Raw genomic sequence first — 25,276 nt, forward strand, 5'->3', positions numbered from 1 at the left:
GTCCCTTTCCCTATGACAAAAAATGACCTGACGTAATCAAGTTTCATCACCCTCATGCAACCACTCTCACCGCATTTCTCGGGTGAAAGGTTCACTCAGCATCTTTGACTTTTTTATCTGATACTAGGAAATATCGATCTTGCGACAATTTGACTTTAAACGGGACTGTTGATATCCTTGTGTCAATATCTAGTCTTTTTAAAGCAATTATCATAAACTTTGTACTCAATATATATGGACATAGCGGGGCTATCAACGATCAAACTAAATCATGAGGGAGACCAAAGTTCAACAAAAAAGTTCACCGAGTCCTCATCAACCCCCCCCCTTCTTTTCCCTCAAAACTTTACGTAAAGAAGATTGATTAGAATTTCATTATCAAGAAATACCGTCTAGGTGGAAATTTTAGCGAGACGCAAATATAGCAATTTCTTCTTAAAAATTGGTTAAAATGTTTACTAAATAGCTATTACAAAGAAAATGCAATTATTTTTTAGCGATATTCAATTTTAGCGATCTCAGGACCCTCGCTAATCATGCTAACAATGCCAAAATTAAATCCTCGCTAAAAAATTCTACTTATACGGTAGTATTTAATACCTCACTTGTATTTTATTTATCAATGAAACACTTTAAATGCCAGTTTATTCCAATTATATCGATAAATGTTTGGCATTGTTTATGGTTATCGACCTAGGACAAAAAAAAACTTGAAGAGCTCATAATAAGAAGCTTACCCTTCCGATTTGAATTCAGTTTTTGTTTTTACATTAGACATCTTTTTATCCATCCTGAAAAGTTTATACCATCGGTACCACCAAATGCTTCATTTTATTTTAATGAGAACAAACCGATTTTATCTAAGATTTATTGATTCAATCATAACAATGTCTCAAAGTTCAAAAAGCAAAACAACTCAAAACTGTATACCAGTTGATAATAATGACAATAAGCTGGTTAAATAAAACAAATAACGGTTTCAACAAATTTAAGCAAGAATTAGAAAATTATTCTGAATATTTTGTATATGAACTTAACGAACAAAATAATTTTGGCTTCACGTTTCATATGTAAGTTTTTGATGTCTTAAATATTATCTCTTTCCATTGTTTCTAATCACCAGCTCTTGTAGACCTAGAATTTCTATTGAAGTTGCCTTTCAACATAGCTTATTCTAGCTTCTGTAGCTTTCTGTATTTGGTGGAATGGCTCCTGTTTCAGAGATTCTTGATAAGAATATAAAGCCCCATGTAAGTCCCCAACAATTTGCTGACAAATCCCAAGTATCTGCCAGGCTAGATCTCTCTGATGTGTAGATATATACATCCCATCATCATATAACAGCAGAGTTTTTAAGTCTGACAGTGACTGTTGATATAGAGATTGATTCCCTAGTCTGTAGTAAGATAACACGGACAACCATTCTAGTGTAAGAAATGGAGATATAAATAGGGACATTCCATTTTTCTCGGCTTCTTCTTGTTCTAATAATAATTCTCGAATATATAAAACACCCACCTTAAGTATTAGGTCATTTGCCCATGCCTTTTTCATTCGTCCAGACGGAGACAGACTACATACAGCTTCATATCCCTGTTCACCTGTAAGATGATCATACAAGATGAAAGGCTGTGAAAGTCTTTCTCTGATAAAATGGATTAACCTAACAGTTTCATGATAACTACCAATACTATAGTTATACAAAGCTAAATACAGGAAATCAGACACACAACCTATCCTTCCAGCAAGTTTCAATATGTTGCAAAATTTTCTTTCTAATGCAAATGTCTCTTTATGAGTGCTACAGGAAGAACTTTGCGCCGAAGTAAACACCATTTGAATAAGAGTTTGAGCTGTACAGTATTGTAATGTTACTGTTTGGTATGGCGAAAATGAAAATTGCAAGAATCTTTCTATCGATTTCAATTGTGTAACAATTTGTTGACAAGTCTCTTTTGTAAATGAAACAGAAGAAATTTCCCTACTGGCATTCAAATCTATTTCTAAAACAGTTTTAACGTGACCCTCGACACAATGAACCCCAAACGATGGCGTCCTTAGAGCTGGATTGAGGATTGATCTGAGAGTCGGACTAAGAAGAAGACAAGACACGCCCATTCTGTAATATTGATTAAGTTGTTTTAATAAACAACTACGAGTAGATCCAATTAGTTTGTTTGAAAACATGTTATTTTGTGGAATGAAAAAATTGGGAAACTCGCCACGATAAACACAATGAATGAGATATTTGAAACATTTCCAGAAACAATTCAGTAAATTGTTTGGGTACCATTGAATATTTTCCAACTGAATTATCCAGAACATTGTAGTTTTTATGTGATATGAACAAAGTAATGGTTCGCGGATACTGTGATTGATTACTTCCTTCAGAAATATTTTCAGGAGTCCGTAACACAAAAATTGGGTATGGTTCATGGTACACACTAATTTTTGTTCGGCTTGAGAAAACGATAATCTCCACTCTAATTCATAGGAAGGAGATAAGATATTATCCCCGATAGCAACACAATGAAAACCGTCCTTCAGAATTTCAGTTAACACATATTCAGGAGGCCAGGCACAATTTAAAGATCGTTGGATCCAATTACTTGTTATTTTTGTCCAATGTACACTGCTAAGACAAAGAGCAAAATCAATTTCAATGTGGCTAATGTAACCAGTCGAACAAGGACCATGATGTTCGACATTTAGATAGCCATTGTTTTCCTTACTCAATTGCAGCCATTTTTCTTTCCATAACAAATTTGAAAGATAATGTATACCCTTCAAGGAAACAAGTGCTGAATTGATAAAGTTGTCCCTTGGCTGTGTAAGAAGTTGTAATCTGACAAATCCAGGCGGTGTATCCGATTCCTCCATTAGAATAATGGTATGTTTTGATACATCGTAAATGCTGGACTGAGAAATATTGCTTATCATTTTATGGCTATGAAACCAAAACATTGCATCCCGATCAGAGGAATCAAACCTAAATCCCTCCCTATAACTACCAGAGTCTATATATCTACATCCATTATACATTTGTACAGGTTTCTTGATCATCTCCTCCATGTCCATCACGTCCCTCCTCATGGCCACTTCTATCGGTGTCCCTATATTACGACACAGACCCACGTACAGGACCTCTGATAGTCGAGGAATGTGGTCCATTCTAATGATAGAAAAATGAATATATAAAGACATGAAAGACTTCTTTGATTTCAAATGAGTTATTAAAACCCAGTTACGAAAATTGTTAGTACTGCTAGTATTTGTTCGAATGTCGTGTAGATTTGAAAATATCTTTGATGGCATCATCATTTTGTTTGTAACGTTGCTTTTAAAAATGTAAAGTTAATAAACTTTTTACAATTCAAAAAAAAATGTAAATATAAATTTGCAGCTAATTATAATATTAATGTATAATTTAATAGTTTTAAATTGCCAGTTAAGAAAGCATACCTGTTTTCCGTGATGTGTTTAACAATGAATGAAAAATCCTCATAATTTAAAATTAGAATAAACGGAAAAACCCATTTCATCTACTTTCTTTTTCGCCGGGCTTACCTGATTGCTCAAAGAGCAATTGCCGGCTATAGTATTTCCTGTATCTACATAATACTACTGTGATGGCGGAATAAACAGGCAAATACTATGGTATAAAATCCGCACTTTATTGCGTTAGTGGTCGCCAATAATATGTGACAATTACACAATGACTTACAGAGGACAATGTAACACGTCTTGTCGGGTCGACAATCAGCATAGAAGAGAGTGAGGTTTACGTCATAGCCCGCATCACTGCCGGGCACGTGATCTGGAGGTTACTAGAGAAATCGTTCCCAGCTCCTCCAGGACCACTACACTCCTCCCCATTTTGTAAGAGGGCGTCCCAGCCCGTAAAGTAAATACAATGGGACAAACTATAATATACAAATAATAAAAAGTTAACTCCTAGCAGGGCCTATCTTACATACATATACATGCATTCACACAATAATAAAGCTTTCAACATTAATGTCTCTATAGTAATAAAAATCACAAATTAAACAGTTCATATCACACAGTCACTCATCATCCGCGTCGTCTCGGAACACCACGAGGTCCCTCGTTGTTAACATCTACCAAGTGGTCCAACGTTGATACATCTGGATAGGCTCTGCTCAGTACATCTAAGGGCGACATCTATAGTGCGGCTAAGACATCAGGACTATCTGCTCCCAATTCAGGTAAGTTCAGGTAAGTACATCCGGGCTATACGTCCCGGCTACAGCATAACTGGTCTAAAACGGTCCCCTCAACTGAGGTCCAAAGAACACTCTAAAGTTCCTGAAAACCAGGCCCGCCAGCAAGGCAACATCTTGTCCCCTCGCTGCGGCGACTCGTCGGTACACTTCTCCGATGTGCCTGGGGCCCATCGGCGCTTCAACTCCACAAGGAAACTCAGGACTATCCGACTCGACCAGCAGTCGGTCCATACGAATAGCTCTAACTCCCGACAACTGGGTCGCGGACATCTCCGCGATCCGGCCTCCAACTCCAAAGAATACGGGTCGGCCAGACTCCACCCAGAGTCTCACTTGCTCCGGTCCCCCTGTGAAATCACGGACAAAGATAGGTACCAGGATGGGAACGAACACCCCGTCCAACAGTGTAAGGCAATCTTGGGTAGGGACGCGGCCCAAAGGGTCGTCCGCGGTCCCCCTCAAAGCCAGTATCATCCCGGTACTGAACGACGCCTGGAGGAAGAACTCCGCCAGCACAAACCTTTGGCACCTCTGAGTAGACGGACCGGAATAGTCCAGTCCGATCTCCCCTAACACAAAGTTCCGGTTTCTACACACTCCCACAACGCGGGCTACATCTGCTTGTATAATCAAGTCCGCCGACTCAGGGGGAATCCCCTGAGCTACAACCCAATGCGGATTACCTAACTCCGAGAGGGGCTCCTCTCGGAAACCATACGCTACGCATCACTTCTAGGCGGAGCTTCCGCCCTCAAAGACAAACTCATCAATCTCCTTAGACATCACTTATGAACCTACAAAGACAGGTAAGTTTATCAAACCTATGTCTAACTAATTCATGTACAAGTCTACCCTAACCTGATGTAAACCTAACTAAAACTTGCACATGCTTCCGCATCATTGCGGAAACCTAACTGCTCTAACTAACCAGTGTCGACTCTGACGGGACTACATTCGGGGCAGATATATTGAGGTACAGATTTGGCATAGTCCTCACTTATACCCACACACCATGGGTGAAACCAGTCCCGACAATTGTCGCACTGCACCATCATTCCCTTGGGATTAGACTGTAGGCAAACACAATACTTCTTAGTTTTAGTCCCCTTAGTGGCTCTAGGTCTCTTGGGCGCTCGGGGCTGTTTAGTATGGTCTAATATTTCCCTAACCCGTTTACGAGTACCCATATACGGACCTACTGACTCCGCTGGTTTGGGGCTAACTTTTGAGTGATCCCCACTCCCCGGGCTCTCAGGACTTAATCCTGAGTCTGCGGTCCCCAGTGGTGTTACCACTTCAGGTACAAGGGAACTATCCCCATCTCGGGCTACTGACTGTCCGGGTAACTTATTCTTGTAGTTTATTAACCATTTGGGGAGTTGCCTGGACTCGCACCTTTTTAGCTTGTCATGGTGCATGACCTTGACCTCGCGCCGAGATTTTACAACAAATATTGTGTCTGATTTGGTTTCTATTATTATCCAAGGACCCCTCCATACTGACTCTACCTTTTTTCCCGCATTGCGGCGCCAGTAAACCAAATCTCCGACCTTGAACTTACTGGTACGGACCTTAATGTCATGCGACCTTTTCATTGCCTTTTGCGCGACTTTTAGTTTTCCGCGGGCAATATCGTGCGCTCTCTGAACATTGTATTCTAGATCACGTACATACGTATCCACCTCACCCTCCTCCCCATTTTGAAAAGACGTGGAAGGCGGTGGGGCGAACATCAAGGTTGCTGGTATATTTACTTCTCTACCCAGCATGAGACGATTTGGGGTATACCCAGTATGGCGGTTTACCGCGGAACGTAACGCTCCAGCCAATGGGCCTAAGCACTTATCCCATGACTTGGGCTGGCCATCTACGTAGCAACGAACCGCGTCCATTAGAGTGCGGTTATGGCGCTCTACCTGGCCATTCCCTGACGGACGGTAGGGTGTGGTCCTGGCCTTATGTATCCCTAACATGGCACAAATCTTACAGAACAGCTCACTCTCGAAGTTACGGCCCTGATCTGTAAAGATTTCGTAAGGATAGCCAAATCGAGAAAAGAAGTCATTGATAGCAGAACGAGCGGTAACTTCCGCTGTTTGAGACGGAAGCGGAATACACTCTACCCACTTGGTAAAGTTATCTACCATCATAAGGATGTACTCGTTCCCGCTATCAGTTCGGGGAAGCGGCCCGAGAAAGTCTAAGTGTACCCACTCCATCGGGCTTCCCGCTTGGTAGCTCTTAAGCTCTGACCTGTTCGGCAACGAACCTCGCTTATTCCTTGCGCATACGTCGCAAGTCTTGACATATAACTTAATGTCCTTTGTCATCTGCCACCAGTAGAACTGCTGTTTAAGGCGTTCTTTAGTTCTCTGAATTCCCTGGTGACCAGAGGACGGTATGTCATGACATAAGTGCATGACCTCGGATCTGAGACTCCACGGCACTAGGAGCCGACGGGGCGCATCCAAGTCATCTTGTTCTCGCCAAACAACTCCTGTCTCGTCGAGATGAAAACAGACTCGCTCCAGAAGATAGCACTTCTCTTCCGGACTACAGATAATTAAGTCACTTTCGGTAGGTAAGTCCCCAAACTCTAAGTACTGTCTAAGATATACCATAGTCTCGTCATTCTTCTGTTTCTGGGCTAGATCTGCGGAACTATATGAGGATATCGAAATTCCCGCAGTATCACCTGTTACCTGACAGACTTGAGGACTAACTGTCTCAATCTTGGGATTTAAACTTGACACTCCACTGACATTAATCTGGAAACTGGGTAGTGCAGAAGCACTCACAGTCGAGGGAGTATCTTCCCAAGAACTAGAAATAATGGCCTGACGAAGGGTGGGATCTAATGAACCATAACTACCCCCTTCTGACTTCCCGCTCGCACAGGCGTCTCATCAAAGAGTTGGGACAAAGGAATTACATCGTCTATTTCAGTGTTAAAGTCATGCCAGCGCTCGTGGGCTCGGCAGCAATAACGGCATCCGCCGCAGGGCAAGTCTTCGACCCTAATTCTCGTCGAGTACCCCTGGCATGAATCAGGTATGTCCCGGGACAGAGCGTCAGCATTCACATGCTTCTTTCCCGGGCGATGCACGATCCGCATGTTGTACTGGCTCAGTTCCTCGAGCCATCTAGCAATCTGGTTCTGCGGATGCTTGAAGTTCATTAGCCAGACCAGGCTATGATAATCGGTCCTGACTGTGATCTCACGACCCAGCAGGTAATGGCGGAATTGTCTGGTAAACTTAATTACTGCCAATAGCTCTTTACGAGTGGTACAGTACCTGCGCTGCTCTGCGGATAGCACAGCACTCCCATACCCTATTTTTCTCTCTTTCCCACCCTGGACTTGGCTTAATTCCCCAGCTACGGCATAATCCGAGGCGTCAGTGTCCAGGATGAAATGACCTGTACTGTTCGGTATAGCTAGAACTGGAGGATGAGTCATTAACTGAATGAGTTCCTCAAAAGCACTTTGCTGCTCTTCACCCCACCGGAAACCACTTTTTCCGGTAACCGCATACAGCGGAGCCGCAATTCTGGAGAAGTGAGGGATGAAACTGCGGTGATAATTGGCGAAGCCAAGAAAGCGCTCTACGCCCTTAACATCACGTGGAACTGGCCAGTCACGCACTGACTCAACGCACTGATCCCCCATCTCAACTCCGTGCTCGCTCACGGTTCTACCAAGGAACTCAACCTTAGTCTTAAACAGTTCGCATTTCCGAGGCTTGAATTTAAGGCCATATGCTCGGAACCGCTCAAACACTTGTCGTAAGTTATCAAGGTGAGCGTGTGCTGAAGATCCTAAGACTAGTATATCATCTAAGAATGCTAAGGCTATCTTCCAGTTGAGCCTGTGTAACACCAAATTTATGGCCCTAGCAAAGGTCGCGGGGGCATTACACAGACCAAACCCCATTCTAGTGAATTCAAATAAGCCATATTTTGTAATAAAGGCAGTCTTTTTCCGGTCTTCCGGAGCTATCTTAACCTGCCAGTAAGCCGCATTAGCGTCAAGTTTGGAAAACCAGCGGTTTCCGGCTAGTGTGTCCATGCACTCCTCAATGAGTGGCAGAGGGTACGTGTCCTTGACTGTCACCTTATTAAGGGCTCTATAATCCACGCACCAACGGACGCTGCCATCCTTCTTCCGGACCAGCACTGGGGCAGACGCCCAGTCTGAGGAAGATGGCTTGATGACTCCGGCTTTCAACATCTTATCGAGATTACCCTCTTCCTCCCCCTGAAAAACAGCGGGGGTGCGTCGCAACCGCTGCTTGACAGGAGACGCATTTCCAGTGTCTATTCGGTGTTCGATCTCGGAAAAACTTAGACGTCGGCAAACTTTTTGACTAGCTCCGCTGCCTCGGATCTGACTTCCACAGGCGCGGTTTTATTTAACTGCTCTAAGAGTGGAGAAATATGATCATAGGTCTTATCCCCCTCAAAGCTTACACGACGCACTGTGGGCTTAGTGTCATTTACTAGATCGGCGGGGACTGCTTTCCCCACCTTAGTACCTGTCTTAACAATATGACTTCGGTCTGTCATGTTTAAAATACACAGCTTGGCTCTGTTACCTGCAGTATTGTATGTCCGCGAAGCTACTATACCAGGCGGAAATATGCTGGCTGGCTCCAGCATAAACTCTGGCATATCGGAACTAAGGGTACTCTCGATGATCTGAGCAGTGTGCGGGGGTATCCGCACTCTGCGGACTGAAACCGCATCGAGTACTGGTACTGACTCATCAACACTCATAGCAAATATAGTGTCAATGCCCTTAACCCTTAAAGTACAGGCTTCACATGAAATTTCTACACCATGCTTACGCAGGAAATCTATTCCTAAGAGCATCTCATCCTGCAGAGAACCAACATAGATCGGGTGTACAAAATCATAATCCCCGATGCGTAAATTAAGACAACCGAGGTACTGAGCGGTCATACCGGCTCCCTCGCCAGCCAACCTAACATTAGTGTCACTTAAAACTTCGGGCTGCGGCCTCAAAGACTTGTAAACGTCACTAGATATTATTGATATGTCGGCTGCGGTATCGATTGTCGCTCGTACTTGTTGGCCTCCAATCTGTATCGGAATACGCCAAGCCCCCGAACCAATGACCTGACTGACGGAATAACATAGGTCGCGTTTACATTCGGCTCAGAGAACTTGACTTTAGTCTCATGTTTTGATGCGCGATGTTTGTCTTCGTCCTCGCTACTTACAGACTTAAGGCAAGGCTTAGGGGACCCCGATCTACGCCGTCGCTGGCGGATCGGGCAATCGCGTAACAAGTGTCCTGGCTCTTGACACTCAAAGCATATAATGGGTTTCGTCGCGCGAGAGCGGCCCCTACCCGGTGACGGATCCCTCGAGGATCCTCGCTCGGGACTTGATCTTCGGGTGCGGTCCTCCGAGTCACTGGAGTAATGTTTCTTACCTGCATCCCAATCCGGTGACTCGGAGCGGTCCCTTCTAGCGCGGCGATCAGAACGGTCTCTGCTGGCACGGCGAGGACGGTCCTCGCTGGCACGATGAAGACGGTCTCTGCTGGCACGATAAGGACGGTCCCTGCTGGAACGATTAGTGCGGTCCCTCGACTCTGAGCGTTCTCTGCGAGCCACGTAAAAATCTTGGCACTCAGAGTCTGACCTGGCGCGATAAAAACCTGAACTCGGCGACTGACTTCGGTCTCTGGAAAGCGATCTAACTGCCCTCGGTCGGCGGGCTAAAGCTCTACGGCTAAGTTGATACGTCTTAACCCTCTTAATTGCCTCCTCGAGAGTCCCCGGGGGATTATTAATCAACTGTTGCCCCGCCTCGCCGTCATTACACCCAAGAGCAAAACAGACGATGATTTGCTCCTGGAAAACCTCTGGCGAGGTGCCGCCACCGAACGCTTTCTGGGCAGTATCCATTACCCTGTCCCCCCATTGCTCGATAGCCTCGTCCGCTCGCTGGCAGATCGAATTAAATTCCAGCTGTGAGGCGGCTCTAAGGGAAGTCTTACCGAATCGCTCCTCCATCCGGAGAACGACCTCACGGAAACTAAACAGCGCGCCTCGTCGCCTGAGGATGTCAAAGTACTTAAGGGCTGCCCCCTCTAACGGAAGACTTAGGGCAAACAGAGAGTCGGGATCGCTCCACTGATGGTACTCGGCAATGGTAGAAAACTTCGAGTAAAACGGACCCCATTCTACGTCCCCGTTATATCTCACCCCTTTGACCTCGGCCGGAATATTTCTACTCACACAGCTACGGGTACCCGCGGGAAGTAAGCTAGGCAATAGGCTCTGGTACGCGGTGGTCATTAGCGAATGACCCTGCCCTGCATTATGCAGACCCCCCTGACTGGGCATAAACGACGGACTACCCCCTAATGCAACTGACTCCCCAACCAACCTACCATAGTGGCCAGCGCCCTGACCACTCGAGTTAGCAACACTAGGATGCGCGGACGCTACGGGCATTGTCGCGGAAGTACCCACTCGGGTGCACCATGCAACCTGACCCGGAACCGGTGGGCCCGTGCTGGGAAGCACTGGGTAATCGGTCCCCCCTGACGCAAAAAAACCCAAAGTAATAGTACTAGGCAACCCCAAGACTAAGCTGTCATTGCCAAATGAGGATAGGGAATGACCCTGAGACATGTGTACACTTGCCCCCCCCCCCCCCCACAGAGACAGGCATATACCCCCGCTATGTGCGGTCACTACAGGGTTACTAACAGGCATCTGATGTCCGGGTAGTGCGCTAGGAACCCAAGGACTCCCCTGGCTACTAGTCACTACTGGCTGACTGACCCTATTATCCTGCATGGGTGGGGGTGACTGGGGCTGACTGGTCTTCATTAACCTAGCCAACATCTGAGTAATATTACCCAACTGGCCCCCCATACTTGTCTCCATGGACCCAACCTGTGTTGACACACCTGTAACACTGGTCCCAAGGGCATCTATCTCGGACCCCATAGTCCCCAGCTGCTGCGACACATTTGTGACACTGGTCCCAAGGGTATCTATCTCCCCCTCAGGGCCCCCATATCCTGACCAAAGGCATCCATTCTGTCATTCACCACGCCTATATCCCGACCCAGGGTGTCCACCCTCTTATTAACAGTGTCCATTTCCCCCTGGATCCGGTCTACCGCTCCCTCCAGTATATGCTGACGTTCCTGGAGGAGGGAATAAAAAGCGGACCACCCGGGTGTTTCCCCTGGACCCTCCGAAATAGCTCCCTGTGTGAGTGACATGTCCCCCTCCCCATACTGAGTGACATTATCGGATATTTATCTCGGGCACTCCCCCCTGGGGCACAGGTGTACTAGCAACACCCGGGACAAACTTCACACTCTTAGTAGGCGGGACTTTCCCTGGGCTGCACTCTAACGGGGCACCTAATAGACCACTCCGGTCTCCCCCCACTGCTCGAGCGTACCAACCCCCCTCGGGTCTCAAAGTCCCCCTACCAAGACCGAACGAGCTAACCTCTCGGTCCATAACACCGGTCCTCAGATCACAAAACAAAGTACACTAAACTTTATTAAAAATACATAAAAATCTCTCGCAGCTAATCCGCTAAGAGTATATAAACAATAAACTAAAAACACAAAGGCGTTAACCCTATTGACTTACATAATAAAATACAAAGTTACAAAAATCCAAGATGGCGACGGCACTAACACACGTGGCTAGGCCGGTGTAAAGACGAATAATGACCCCCATCAAATAATGACCGGGGGTTCATTTTTCAACGACAAAAAATGACCTCCACAGGTAGAAAAAAAATCATTTTTTGTAGAAAAAGGGTCCTAGGGGGTCATTATTTTATATGTTAGTCCTATAAAATAATGACCCCCATTGAAAAATGACCCCCTTTAAGGAGATACAAAATATACAATCTTTTATATATTTTTTTTTTTACAGCGAAACTAATTTCTGTAACCAGAAAAATACAAAAAGTCGTATGAAATGATTAAGAGATTCACGTAGTCTTTCATTCTAAAATTGTGTTTGAAAAGAGATTCTTTAATTGTCAAGTAAATAAAATTTCTTTCTAATATTCCTCCTTAAAATGTTTGGTTTAGAAATGATTTAATAGGAAAAATTTAATTTTCCGTCATTTCAACTTTGAGTTTGTTTAAATTTGGCAAATCCTATTTGAAAATTAAAAAGGAGGAAATTTTACCCCCCCCCCCCCCCCCAGGAAATTACGTTAAATCAAAACAATAATAATAAATGAATAGCAAAAATATAAATAAAACTCTATACCTTTCAATAATTCTGAAAGAGGTTCTAGATAAAATATTGAAATGAAATTAAGCCTTCACACAAGTACTATAATATCATAATTTTCTTCGCCATGATTAAAGCATACTTTATATGTTGGTGGAGGTATACTTGAAAGTATTGTGGCAAAGTAACAGTTAAAAATTAGTAGATTAGTAGATTATTTTTTTTAATTTCTTCTTATAGAAAAATAAAGGTAGGGATGTTTTTTTTTTTTTTGCTTTTGTTCAATATCGATTTCCTTCTAAATAAGAAAGGGGGTGGGGTAAGTATAAGACCAAAAAATATGGGCTCTGCACTCTTAAAAAAGTTTTACTTAGTAGTCATTTTTTACTTGAAATAACAAAGATAAGTAATAGATAATTACTAAGCCTTTACTTAAAAATTTAAATCAATTACTAAAACATATGTGAATTACTAGATTGAAATGTTTTACTTGATTTTTTTATTTTAAAGAATTGATTTACTTTGTATTTCCTCTTTACTGAATTTTGTTTAGATAAGTAATTAACACTTACTAAAATAATTAAAAGAGTTACTTATACATGTCAATTACTTAAGGATTTACTAATTTTAAAGTTTTGAGGAATTTTGCAAAGATAAATGATGCAAATAAGTTGTAATAATAAATTAATTAATGACTGACATATACTGTGTTTACCGGTACATGTATCAACTTTTTTTCTTTTGTCGTAAGAAATATCAGGATGCATGTCCCGAAAACAAGAATCAAGAATCCCGGATCTTCCCGTATACAACTGGCTATATATACTATTTAAGCTCTTTCCAATAATACCAATGTCAACTAGTGTTAATTGTAACGGGGACCGTTACAGATGTTCCCGAAACGATCCCCAAATTCCTTTTTATGCCTTATTCCTGCATGTAAGACATTTTAAAAAATATTATTAGTATCGATCGAAGGATTTCATCAAAAAATTATAAAGGCTACAATGCTATCAACTATAACTTATTTAACACATTGTATGCAGATGCAAGATGATTAAATTATGACATGTTGTCTAAACCATTTACATAACTTTATATCGTGCATGAGAATCAATAAAAATCATAAAAATATAAATGTTACTGTTTTTCAGGATCATTTTGCGCCTTTCACGCACACGCATGCATGTTCGTGCATTCAGTTTGATAGTACCATAATGAAGGAATCAATTACACCCATTCATATCCTAAATTCCCGTTTCGTTGAAAACTAAGAAAGTTATTGAGATTTAAAGTTTCAGTCAATCAGCACACGTGCGTGCCATGCTTTTCATGATATTTCTTATATATCATGCTGTAGATCTTTTTAATGTATAACCATGTTCAAAATTTTAAAGGATTTTTTCGAAAAACAAGAAAAATATTGATACTTTAGTTTCAGCCATTCAAAGCAAAGCACACGTGCGTGCGCGTGAGGTCTTGCCATTTTGACCATGTCCTCTTGTTTATCTTCTAATACATGTATATCCTTAAATATATTATGAGTGTCAAAGCATTTCATCAAAAATTTAAATAGTTATACGTCTATATCAATTATATTGGACATTTCTCATGTTGCATGTACACACTCTTGCAAGTACACATACATGCACATGCTTTCATGACAATTCTTATACATCAGGTAGTAGATCTCCCTAATGTATGTCTATGTTTAAAATTTTAAAGGATTTTATCAAAAAACAACAAAGATATAGAGATGTAAGTTTCAGCCAATCAGAGCAAAGCGCAAGTGCATGCATGCGCTTGAGATCTTGCTACCATTGTCATCTTGTCTATACTATACTAATGTATCCTTACATTACGAGTTTCAAAGCATTTCATCAAAACTGACAAAATTACGACTGTATTCATCATGTGTTCATTATACAGAGTATTGGTCATTTCACGTGTTGCACGTTCACGCTCTTGCAAGCATGTGCGCGCAAAATGACCTTCATTTGGCAAATCTACATAACATGCCTACTGACCCTAAATAGGTTTTACCTTAGTCAGATGTGTACTTTACAAGATCTTGGACAAAATTTTCCCAGGAAGAGGAAAAATAATTAAGAAGAAACAGAATAAAAACAATATGTTCCCCAACTTAATTCGTTTGGCGAACATAATAACCTTGTGACCTTGACTGTGATCTATATGCTAAAATAGCTTTTTTGTCTGCAAATGTTAAGCTTTGCCATACATAACTTTTAAACCATGAAAGATAGAGACTTCATATTTGGTATGCTTACTTCACTCATTAATTAAGCTCTTTCAAATTACACCAAATTTAATGACCTTGTGACCTTGGCTGTGACGTATATACTAAAAATAGCTTTCTTTGAATCTTAACCACAACTTTTGAAGCATGAGAGATAGGGACTTCATATTTGGTATGCATACGTACACTCCACTAATCAAGTACTTTCAAATGATACCAAGGTACCTTGTGACCTATATGGTAAAAATAGTTGTTTTTAACTCTGTGCTGACGACTGCATAGTGTTTCACAAACACATATTTTTTTTTAATTTCATTAATCTATTTAAAAAACTGGAGGTAATGCCTCCTCATGCAGAGACACTCATAGATATATCTTCACCTCGGGTGCCTGGTGCTCCCTGGATCAGATGAAATTCAATATTTATATTGAAATACAATTTATATTTTATAAACATGTACTAAGATGTACAGATCAATTTTATCAGATGTACAGATCAATATATCAGTAGAATAGAACCACTGAAAAAATACAGTTATATATATTTAAAAAAAGAAAAAAAACAACACGAGTTTCTTTTCTTATAAATATTTATTGCTGGATACTGTAACTATTATATATATATTATATAATGGATATATATATATTATCAATTATACATAGATAAATAACTTAATAAATAACATGATAGCCCACATAACAAACTAGTCCATATACATTTAGATAATTTATCCTGTTTGATTTTTACATTGCATATGAAACAAGAAGCCCATGGGCCACATCGCTCACCTGAGCACTGCACCTAAATCGGAAAAAAGCAGAAATCAGATAATTATTGAAAAATTTAACAACCCAAAAGTGCAGGTCCCAACCAATCCTTAAAGGAGAGAGGGTATGAAATAAACAAACTTGAATCTACACAAACTAACAATGCTTGCATATTTCTTTGACTACCTGTGGCATTTACTGCACTTTACATTTGAACTTACACTGTGGCCCCTCCCTACCGCGGGGGATCATGACTTGGAACAAATTTGAATTAACACTACATGAGAATGCTTCCATATGAATATGACTATTATCATAGCTTTGCGATTCTTGAAAAGAAGATTTTTTAAAGAATTCACTTATATATTGCTATGTAAAACTTGATCGGCCATTGAAGCCCCACTCTATCCCCAGGGGTAATGATTTTAACAAACCTGAATCTACACTACATGAGGGTACTTCCATATAAATATGATCAATGATGTTTGTTATTCTTCAAAAAAAATGTTTGTATTAATAATTTCCCTATATATATTGTATGTAAAACTTTGATTGGCCATTGTGGCCTGGCCTTGGCCTTACCCTTAGGGGTCATGACTTGAAAAAAATTAAATCTACACTACCTGAGAATGCATCCCTATATGTAAGTTTCATCATTATTAAAGAATTTTCCTACATATTTCTATGAAAAAATTTGGTTTCCCATTGTGGTCCCACCCTATCCCCAGGGGTCATGATTTGTACAATTTAGAATCTACACTAACCCAGTATGCTTCCACATGAGTTTCAGCTTTTCTGGCCTAGTGGTTCTTGAGAAGATTTTTTAATAACCCAACCCTTTTTTTGTCTTTTCTTGATTATCTAACCTTGTGAGGGGACTTTGCCCTTCGTTTTAACAATTTTAATTCCCCTTCAACCAAGGATGCTTTGCACCAAGTTTAGTCAAAATTGGCCCAGTGATTCCTAAGAAGAAGTCAAAAATGTGAATTAGTTTACAGACGGGCAGACAGACAGACGGACGGATGAAAGAGAAAATGTGATCAGAAAAGCTCAATTGAGCCTTCAGCTCAGGTGAGCTAAAAACGACAGGACAAATTTTGATCAGAAAAGCTCAATTGAACTCAATTGAGCTAATAACAATAAGTAAACTGCAATTTCAAAAATATAGGCAAATATGTAATCAAATAAGCCTCCTTAGTGAGTAACAGTCATTTTGTGGATCAGATCAACAAAATCAAATGGTATAGGAATATAACATTTTTGGTGCTTACCCCTATAAACATGCAAAGGGCAATGAATCAACATGTTATCTATGTGTATGAGCTCATTTCCTTGAGGTATATCAGGGTTATCTACATGATATGAAAGGATTTCTTCATTGAAACTCAAAGTTTCAAACATTTGTAAGTTAAAGTAAATACGTTGAAATTCAAAGTCATCAGTATGTTCCTCAGTAATCCAAATTGATTTCAAAGTCCCAAATTCAGGCATGCCATTTGCAATACCAAATGCAATCTCACATTGGTTACATACAAACTTTTGACCTTTGTACAAAATCCAACTTACCTCATGAATAGACCTAACTTGATTTGCATCAATACCAAAAAAACTTTCTAATTTCTCTTTACAGTACTCAATTTGATGAATGGGTTTTGTTTTCCCAAACATGCAATCATTGTTAAACAATGGATGTTTATCGCATAAATTCAAAGAACATTCATACATTGCAAAACGTTCAGAAATAGATTTTTCAATATTTTTAAAATTGTGACACCCAGCCATCCTTTCCTTAACAAAATTATGTTTAGATTCAAATCTCATTGTCCAAACATTACAAAGAGCACCAAACTTTTCTATTGTTGATGGGAGATGTATTAAATAATGCTGTTTTGGAATAATGTTTTTATCTGGAAACAGTTCTTTAAATTGTCTTAAATGACTTGAAATCATAAATCGTAACATTTGTACTGATTCATAAGATATTATTGGAGACAATAGTATCAATGTAATTTCACACAACTCTATCAAAAACTTAATGTACTGGTTATTGAAAGGACAGTTTAATTTATCAATGAGAAAAAAAGGAAGCAACCGCATAAGGACTATCATACTTGAAGCAGACTGTTTTAGAGTTGTTTCATTTCCATTGATGACTTTAGCTGGAATCGAAGTTGGTTGACTACTTCTATTTGCATAACCATAGGAAAAATTTTCTATTAAATTATTCATCTCTGTAATCACAATAAATCTTTCATCTAATAAAACTTTTAAAACTAGCTTAATCTCATATACTGCAACTCCCTCAAAGATAACATGCATAATATCATAAGGAATTTGTTGGGTTAAGTCAAAATTTGGAAAATCACGAGCTAAGCTTCTGAAGTTGATTCCATAGGACCGAGAAATGACATCTCTAACTGACAGAGTTTGTGCCATTGAAAGTTCATAACATTGGTCATCATAACGATCTAAGTTTCTTTCAATAAAAAGGTGCTCTTCAAAATTTTCTTGCATATCATTAAATGTACATTCACAACTTCTGCATTTTTGGAATGCAAAACCAACACCTGTTTTAAAACCCCCAAATTCATGGGCAGCTAAAGTATCTCCTACAAAACAGAGACACCATCCAACTATATTATACTCATTTCCATGAATGTTCAATGTTATTCCAGTGGACAAAGTTTCTAAATCTTTTTTAATTCTTTCTAACACAACATTTATATTATGTTTATTCATGATATTCCTTTTTATAACTGCTAGCAAACGTATTGCTGGCAATCGGGATCGATATGAAACTGGTAGATTTCCAAGACTGTAATAAAATAAACCAATTTTATGTGTCCCTGCACGCTTACTCATTGGATTGCAGATGTCAACGTCATCAAAGTATAAAACAATTGGCAAAGCTATTTGGTTTTGTTGGAAATGTACATTTTGACAATAAACAGAACCAGTTTGAATATCGGAATAAAACCTGTCATTTCTTTCTGTGGGCTGGTTAATAACAAGTTCAAGTATATCTTTATTTTGCAGAAGTTGTTCAATGCTTTCAGTAAGTGGGATATATATGAATGTGTCTCTCACAACATCCAAGTTAGCATGTCCTCTCTGCCGAAGTACTCGAAGCCTTTGGCCAACATGCACTTTCTCTGGTTCCTGCAGAAGTTAAATTAAAAAAAAAGAAAGGTCAAGATCTGATCTACTTAAGTTCTTGTCTAGTTGACCTATAAACTTGTATTGATTTGAATTATCTCCCTTGATTAAACATGTTTATGAAAGTAGTGTTTTTCATGATTTCTTCTAAATCAGTTGCCTATTTTCATTGATATTGAAAACTTAGAATTTCATATTATTGTGATTATGCATTTCTTTTTTTGTTCAGTATATAAATATTTGCTCAAACAGACAAAATCAACTTAAATTTGCATACATAATTGTCAGATTACATTGTTTTAAATGAACATAATCAAGGTTTTTAGTAACTAAAAATAATATAGTCAATTGGAAATTATTTTTAGAAAAACAGAAAAATACAGCAAAATCCTCAGTGTCATATGCATTATCGATATATCATTATTATTCAGCTGTTGAAAGTAAATAAATATCATAATTCTATTATCATGATTATGTTTAACAAAAATAAGGAAAAAAGTTTATGTACTCACAACATATAGGAAGTTTTCCTTGATATATTTTTTTCGTTCGTGAGCTGTCACCACACCATTGAAAGGTAATTCTATGTGAAATAAATCATTAAAGGTGTGCTCTGGAATTTCATTGTCTAGCCCTTGCATATAATTGTATAATCTTCTTTTCAATATGTTGATGTAACTATCAACAATATTGTTTACTCTACTTGCAACATCTTCTGCAGCTGTCTAAAAAGAAGTGATGAGAGTTCAACTCTATGTGCACCTATGCACAGTAATTAAAATCGGTTCAATGTGGAACTAATATCTACAATACAAACCTCACGTATCCGATGCATTTCTTTCAGATTGATTATGAAAGACACAGCTTTGCGTTTATCAAAACTATGAGCTCTTTCAACATCATTCACATCAAAATCATCTTCTTCATGCTCACGATAACCATCATCATTAGCCTACAAAACCATAATACCTTGGTTCAATATTTTAAAAATATTTTGACAGTCTGATTTATAAATATAAATGACAGTACTTTAACGTAGGATTTCAAAGTCAACTTTGTGATTTTTTCTTAATAAATATATATAAATTTTTGCACACATGTTTATTGTTATAAATCTTAAAAATTTCTAATTATTTTGATTAAAATAAGTTAAGAAAAGTCTAATTAATTCATAGTGATACTGAGCTGATGCTTCAATGACAATCACAAATGGTTCCATGTTTGTTTGCCCTAACAATTGTTCGCCCAGTTTCCTGTTCGCCCTATTTCTTGTTCGCCCAGAGTCAGCTTGCCAAAAAACTTGTTCGCACAGGGTCTGTTAGCCGTAATTTAATGCAGAAAAAAATCTAATGAATTTCTTTCCTAATTTTTTTGTACATTCAAAATAAAACAGACCGTCACTGTGTCCATCAGACGTTATGTAATAGTACCAGCCATCACACCTACTGTTTCATCTCAGTCCTTTCATTGTTTTCAAAACATAGGGCAATTAGTAAAAATAACACGGATTTATCCCCTTAATTAACATTGATATTAATCATCTAATTAACTATAGCGCAAACACTTGGTCCTTTGAAAAAATTAAAAACTATTTTGACTAAATAAACATTGCTCTTCTTATCAGAATTTGAGGGAAAAAAAAGTTTGTGAGGGAACTAAATAGAAAGAATGATAAACTACCTTGTATGTTTATAATTCACATATTTACAAGTATATATATTAGAATTTCTTATCTATAAATAAGAATTGGGCAAACCATAGGGCAAACAAGATATTGGGCGAAAAAAATTCCACGCAAACAGACTCCTGCGAACAGGTAAAACCTGGCCATAAGTGAGACATAATTTTATTTTTACACTATATATTTCATTAAAAAACATATTTTTATAAAAACTTATAGAAACTAATGTAACCGATTGAGGAAGTAATCATTTTCTGGAAAAAATTTTGTCGTATTCATCATTAGTGTGCTTGTATCAAAAGATATGGTATTCACCATGTTGCACTGTTTGGTCTTAGTGTCGCAAAATGCAGAATTTATATAAAGTAGGTAAAAATAGCTACATTGGGTAGCTTTAAATACATAGGTAGCTATTAATAGCTACTTAGGTAGAAATAGTCTTTGGACTGGACCTGCACAAATTAAACAGGAAAAGCGGTCTCACCATCTCTATATCATTCATGTCTTCAATCGAGTTGTTGTTGTTAATGATACGATCCGTCTGTGCGTCATTCATTTCGTTGTTTACATCAGGACCTGCATCCATCATGTCTATGTGGTGTTTCATCGTGTGACGATACAAAGAATTGTATTTACGATATATTTGTTTGCATCCAGAAACACCGCACTCTACCTGGAAATTCGGGTTATGTGAATGTTCTGAGAAGATATGCCTCAACAAAATTCGCAAAGTCACTGCCACGAAAATAACACAAATTGAGCACCTCCAGCCCATATTGATATTTCATAATATGTAAACACTTCCTTTCATCAATATTAAGTCGTACAATAGACCTAGTCGTATATTGCATTCTTCAGAGAATAAGCAACAAAATAACCTTCAAATTATCATTTAACACGGATGAAACAAACAAAAATAATATTTTAAGTATCTTTTGAAAGATTTTTCCAGACTAGCTTTTTTAATACTTATTTGTGAATATACATGTAGATGAATTGCGCGACTAATCTCAACACGAATTGATTTGTCCTTTCTCCACATGACATCAAATATACCTTCGGCGGAAAATATGGAAGGATTCGAAGATTTTGATCCCCCGAAGATTTGTGAATGGCTGAAGAAGAAAGGGGCTTCTGAAGAAATCCTTACAATAATTGGAGGTATTTGTTAATCACCCAAAAAACTTTAAATTTCACCTTGTAATGTTAACGTTACATGTTATACCACAGGCACCTGAAGTATGGATAATACCCCCCCCTTTTTTTAATGAAAAAAAATGTAAGAGTGTATAATACCTCGAAAATATTAAATTTCCCCGTCAAACACATCTATATGTTGTTATATGCAAGCAAATTGTACTTTTTCTCACGTTTAAAAAATGGCCCTATTCGGTATAATAAAAATACACAAGGTAAGAAACAAAAGTTGTAAACAAACGGGGGGTTCCCCACTTCGAGACAGATTTCCAAGGTAATAATTAGTGTTACCTATCATAATATTGCAAGCAATCTGTCTGGGAGATGTTCTTTTACTAGTCTCTTAAACCTAAACCCCGCTATTACCGTTTGATATGCCCGTAATGGAACGATTTATTGATTGGATACATAGATTTTCTCCATTGACAGCTTTGGAGGAGGTTTTGGAGCTGCTTTTCTGTTTCGCCTTATCTGATTGGTTGATTGTAATACAGTTTAAATATCTAACTAATCAGATAAGGCGAAACAGAAAAGCAGCTCCGCATGTTTCATCTATTTTGAAAGCGATTTAAAGGTCAGGGTCATATTATAGAGGTACCTGTAGAATTCGTCCCCAGAGGAAACTGGTCGACACAATGGAGGTTTATTTTTTTGTGTAGTACGTACGTCATCAAAAAGTGGTGTAATGAGCCTCCTTAATTCATTATGCAGGTCCAGCACAATACCCTGATAAAGATATATAGCTTGATAAAGCTAGAATCTACTACTCCACATAAAGATTGCCCCTGACCCAAGGGTGTGTCATGACCTTGACCCAAGGTCATTTGGGGAACTTCAAGGTCACTTGAAGAAAAATTTCATAATTAGTGTCAGGTCCATATCTGTCTTATGAATAAACTTGGTAGGTTCTCATTTCACACAAAGATTGCCCATGATCCAAGTGTTGTCATAACCTTGACCCATGGTAATTTGGGGAAGTTCAAGGTCATTGGAAGAAAAATTTCATAATTCATGTTTGATACATATTTTGTCCTGTTTTGACAGTTCTAGTTTTATCAGGACAAAATATCAGGTCTTTAGTATGTTCCATCAAAAAGAAAGCATAATATAATATCTCCTCACATGACATGTTTTTGTACTGATTTCTTTGTGTTTGAGTACTTTACATGTATGGGTAAAGGACAAGATAGGGTAAGACCAGTATTTGGCCCCCGATTTTGGGTGTCTTTCAGAATGATCCAACAGTTTATCCATGAAAACCTGTTTTCACCCCTGTCACAAAATGAGTACTGGTTTTAAGATTAAGAATATTCGCAGTAGGTCAGGAAATTTTTAAAGATTTTCATTTTTTGCAAATTTTCACTAATTTTGCACATTTTCTTTTACATAAAACGCTTGCCTATCTACCAAATTTATATATTTTATACACTTATCATGTGTAAAAAGGTATTTATAAAACCTTGATAGTGGCTTCCATGTACCTTTGAATCAGAATTAGTGCTTGCTAAATAGCCAGTTTTATATCTGATTTTTTATCAAAAATTCGGGTATTGTCCTTTAATACTAGACCTTTGTTATTTTTGTTGATTTTTTTTCTTGATCAAGGTATTTATAAAACCTTGATAAAGCTAAATAGCCTTATCTTTTTATCAGGGTATTGTACTAGACCTGTTATGTTGATTTTTTTTTCATGATAGAAAATGACATCCTTCTTGGACTTAAATGAACAAGATCTTAAAGATCTTTCAACATCATTTAAAATAAGAAAACAAATTAGAAAATTTTTGGAAGAGCTGGTAAGAATAATTTAATTTTAATCTATAAAGCATGGCTACAGGTCCAATACAATCACCAGATTTAGCTACGTAGGTAGAATTACCTACTTAGCTTTATTTACCTACCTCGGGGAGCTTTATTTAGCTATTTCATTGTAACTTTTCAAAATTTCTCTTTATTAAAAAGACAGAAAAAAATCGCAATTAAATGACTATAAATATTTATACTATGGAGGTTTAAAAAAACAAAGAGATGGTTTATAAATTTCTGCCTTTGGACATTTTAGAGCAAAACATGTAATTCCATAGTTTGGTTAACTGTCCTTTCTCATGGGTGCAGCTAGGCAAGGCTGGGTATGATAACTTTACATTTTGCTGAATAATTATCAACCTACTATCATGTTAACCGGAACTGGACTTCTTTGTCATTGCATACAAGGAGTAACTGTTTTGTCATACATAGCCCCAAAACTTTCAGAACTTTGATTGCAATTGTGCTGAAAAAGAATTTCTTCCAGAGGGATTGTTTTATGAATTGTTTTCAGATGAATTCAAAGTTGAAAATGATCTCTGAATCAAAATGATATTTTCTTTACACCCTTAGAAAAATGCATTTTTATAGAAATAAATTGATTTGGTAGCCAAATAAAGCTACATCAGGTTGGTAAATGAAGCTAAGTAGGTAAATCAAGCTACGTAGCAACTAGCTAAATCTAGCGATTGTATCAGACCTGGCCTAGATCAATGTTTTTTAACTTTCTAAAGAGAATTGTATATGAGCCACAAAGAATGACCCACAAAGATTTTAAGTGAGCAGCTTGGAGTATCTCTCCAGAATCACAACCAAATTTTTTGTGAAGTTTGTTAAATGCAGAAAAATTTAATAATTTTTAATATTACACAAAATTTTACACAAAATTGACGTTACTTTGAAGCATGAGAATGATGATGGTGCTGATGGCTCAGATTCCCCCCAGTTCCAAAGAAAAAGGTCAGCGTCACCACCTTATTTACCACAAATACAAAGGCCTAAGAAGCTTGCATCAATGAGGCTTGCAACAACTGATGACTACATGTACCTTATTCCAAAGTCTGAAATCTTAGATAATCCAACCCACCATTCTAAGCAGAGCATTGAGACAGAGAGACGGCGCATAGTCAGAATATCTATGGATTCTTTGATCGGCCAAAATGGAGGTCGGCCATCAGAGGCCGAACTTCAGATGTTAGCAAGACAGATGGCCAGTCAATATCCAATCCTTAGGGATAGACCATCTGAGGGGCTTCGAAATAATTATGTAAGCAATTATGTTACATTCTTTAATCTCTAAAATCTTAAAAGTGATGATCATTTATAATAACTTCAGTTTTTTTACCTTTGATTTCTTTTTGTTTCCTTAAAAATGGACTAGAATTCATTGGTGGGATTTCTAAGGAGAAGGATGTACAACATCACGCCACCCGTCTCCACAAAAGGAAGGAAGAAAGGATATAATTGCATTAAAAAACAGGTAAAAATGAGTATGAAGCCCGATTCATTGTTGATGTAACCAAAAATCCCTTCCCCCTTTAAGCCCTTAAGAATGGGCAGATATAGTTTGTTTTGATTGAGAAAGCATATTTCATCTATTTGTAAGGGAGAGGGGTAAACGCAAAACACTGTATATATGGTTGGTCTTTTAAGACTTTTTTATACCCCCGCAAATGAAGTTTAGGGGGGTTTATTGGAATCACCATTTCCGTCGGTCTGTCCATCTGTCCCTTCCTCTGTAGACAAGATTTTGTCCGGACTGTTTCTCAGAAATTGTTGGATTGATTTGTCTGAAAATTTATACACTTATTATTCACCATATGAAGGTGTGCGTCTGGGATTTTCATCATGATTGGATGATTTTTCTGCATTTTACAGGAGTTTTTAGCTCACCTGAGCTGAAAGCTCAAGT

The 25,276-nt window shown here is 38.6% G+C and overlaps 4 protein-coding genes across 4 annotated transcripts; 1 reads left to right on the forward strand and 3 right to left on the reverse strand.

Moving 5' to 3' along the window:
* Positions 1-900: 900 nt before the first annotated feature.
* LOC134254906 (uncharacterized) lies at positions 901-3,491 on the reverse strand. Its single transcript, XM_062737436.1, has 2 exons — positions 3,463-3,491; positions 901-3,172 (listed from the first exon to the last, which is right to left on the reverse strand). The coding sequence occupies exon 2, from the start codon at positions 3,169-3,171 to the stop codon at positions 1,144-1,146; it is 2,028 nt and encodes a 675-aa protein (XP_062593420.1). The 5' UTR covers position 3,172; positions 3,463-3,491; the 3' UTR covers positions 901-1,143.
* Positions 3,492-4,283: 792 nt separating this feature from the next.
* On the reverse strand, positions 4,284-8,478 carry LOC134254908 (uncharacterized). The gene is made up of 3 exons (XM_062737437.1): positions 7,180-8,478; positions 5,176-7,084; positions 4,284-4,909 (listed from the first exon to the last, which is right to left on the reverse strand). Exons 1-3 carry the CDS (start codon positions 8,476-8,478, stop codon positions 4,284-4,286), a joined length of 3,834 nt encoding a protein of 1,277 aa, XP_062593421.1.
* Positions 8,479-18,111: 9,633 nt separating this feature from the next.
* On the reverse strand, positions 18,112-21,116 carry LOC134254909 (uncharacterized). The gene is made up of 5 exons (XM_062737438.1): positions 20,846-21,116; positions 19,498-19,632; positions 19,193-19,405; positions 18,502-18,683; positions 18,112-18,133 (listed from the first exon to the last, which is right to left on the reverse strand). The coding sequence occupies exons 1-5, from the start codon at positions 20,966-20,968 to the stop codon at positions 18,112-18,114; spliced, it is 675 nt and encodes a 224-aa protein (XP_062593422.1). The 5' UTR covers positions 20,969-21,116.
* Positions 21,117-23,258: 2,142 nt separating this feature from the next.
* On the forward strand, positions 23,259-24,883 carry LOC134254910 (uncharacterized). The gene is made up of 3 exons (XM_062737439.1): positions 23,259-23,354; positions 24,269-24,631; positions 24,746-24,883. Exons 1-3 carry the CDS (start codon positions 23,259-23,261, stop codon positions 24,881-24,883), a joined length of 597 nt encoding a protein of 198 aa, XP_062593423.1.
* The last annotated feature ends 393 nt before the right edge of the window (positions 24,884-25,276 follow it).

Source organism: Saccostrea cucullata, unplaced genomic scaffold (genome assembly GCF_032062105.1).
Source record: "Saccostrea cucullata isolate Sc308-1 unplaced genomic scaffold, CSIRO_AGI_Scuc_v1 ctg1377, whole genome shotgun sequence".
NCBI classification, from domain to species: domain Eukaryota; kingdom Metazoa; phylum Mollusca; class Bivalvia; order Ostreida; family Ostreidae; genus Saccostrea; species Saccostrea cuccullata.

What these genes read in the sequence shown, in the direction of transcription:
- LOC134254909 (XM_062737438.1), bottom strand. Translation starts at nt 20,968, where the DNA reads ATGAAACACCACATAGACATGATGGATGCAGGTCCTGATGTAAACAAC. An exon ending in AAATGCATCGGATACGTGAG is followed by an intron (nt 19,406 to 19,497) that starts GTTTGTATTGTA and finishes ACTTCTTTTTAG; the next exon opens with ACAGCTGCAGAAGATGTTGC. An exon ending in CCCACAGAAAGAAATGACAG is followed by an intron (nt 18,134 to 18,501) that starts GTTTTATTCCGA and finishes TCTGTTTTGTAG; the next exon opens with GAGATACTTTAGCTGCCCAT.
- LOC134254906 (XM_062737436.1), bottom strand. Translation starts at nt 3,171, where the DNA reads ATGGACCACATTCCTCGACTATCAGAGGTCCTGTACGTGGGTCTGTGT.
- LOC134254910 (XM_062737439.1), top strand. Translation starts at nt 23,259, where the DNA reads ATGACATCCTTCTTGGACTTAAATGAACAAGATCTTAAAGATCTTTCA. An exon ending in GAAAATTTTTGGAAGAGCTG is followed by an intron (nt 23,355 to 24,268) that starts GTAAGAATAATT and finishes GTTACTTTGAAG; the next exon opens with CATGAGAATGATGATGGTGC. An exon ending in AGGGGCTTCGAAATAATTAT is followed by an intron (nt 24,632 to 24,745) that starts GTAAGCAATTAT and finishes AAAATGGACTAG; the next exon opens with AATTCATTGGTGGGATTTCT.
- LOC134254908 (XM_062737437.1), bottom strand. Translation starts at nt 8,478, where the DNA reads ATGTTGAAAGCCGGAGTCATCAAGCCATCTTCCTCAGACTGGGCGTCT. An exon ending in TTAACACTGAAATAGACGAT is followed by an intron (nt 7,085 to 7,179) that starts GTAATTCCTTTG and finishes ACCCTTCGTCAG; the next exon opens with GCCATTATTTCTAGTTCTTG. An exon ending in TCCCGTCAGAGTCGACACTG is followed by an intron (nt 4,910 to 5,175) that starts GTTAGTTAGAGC and finishes ATTGGGTTGTAG; the next exon opens with CTCAGGGGATTCCCCCTGAG.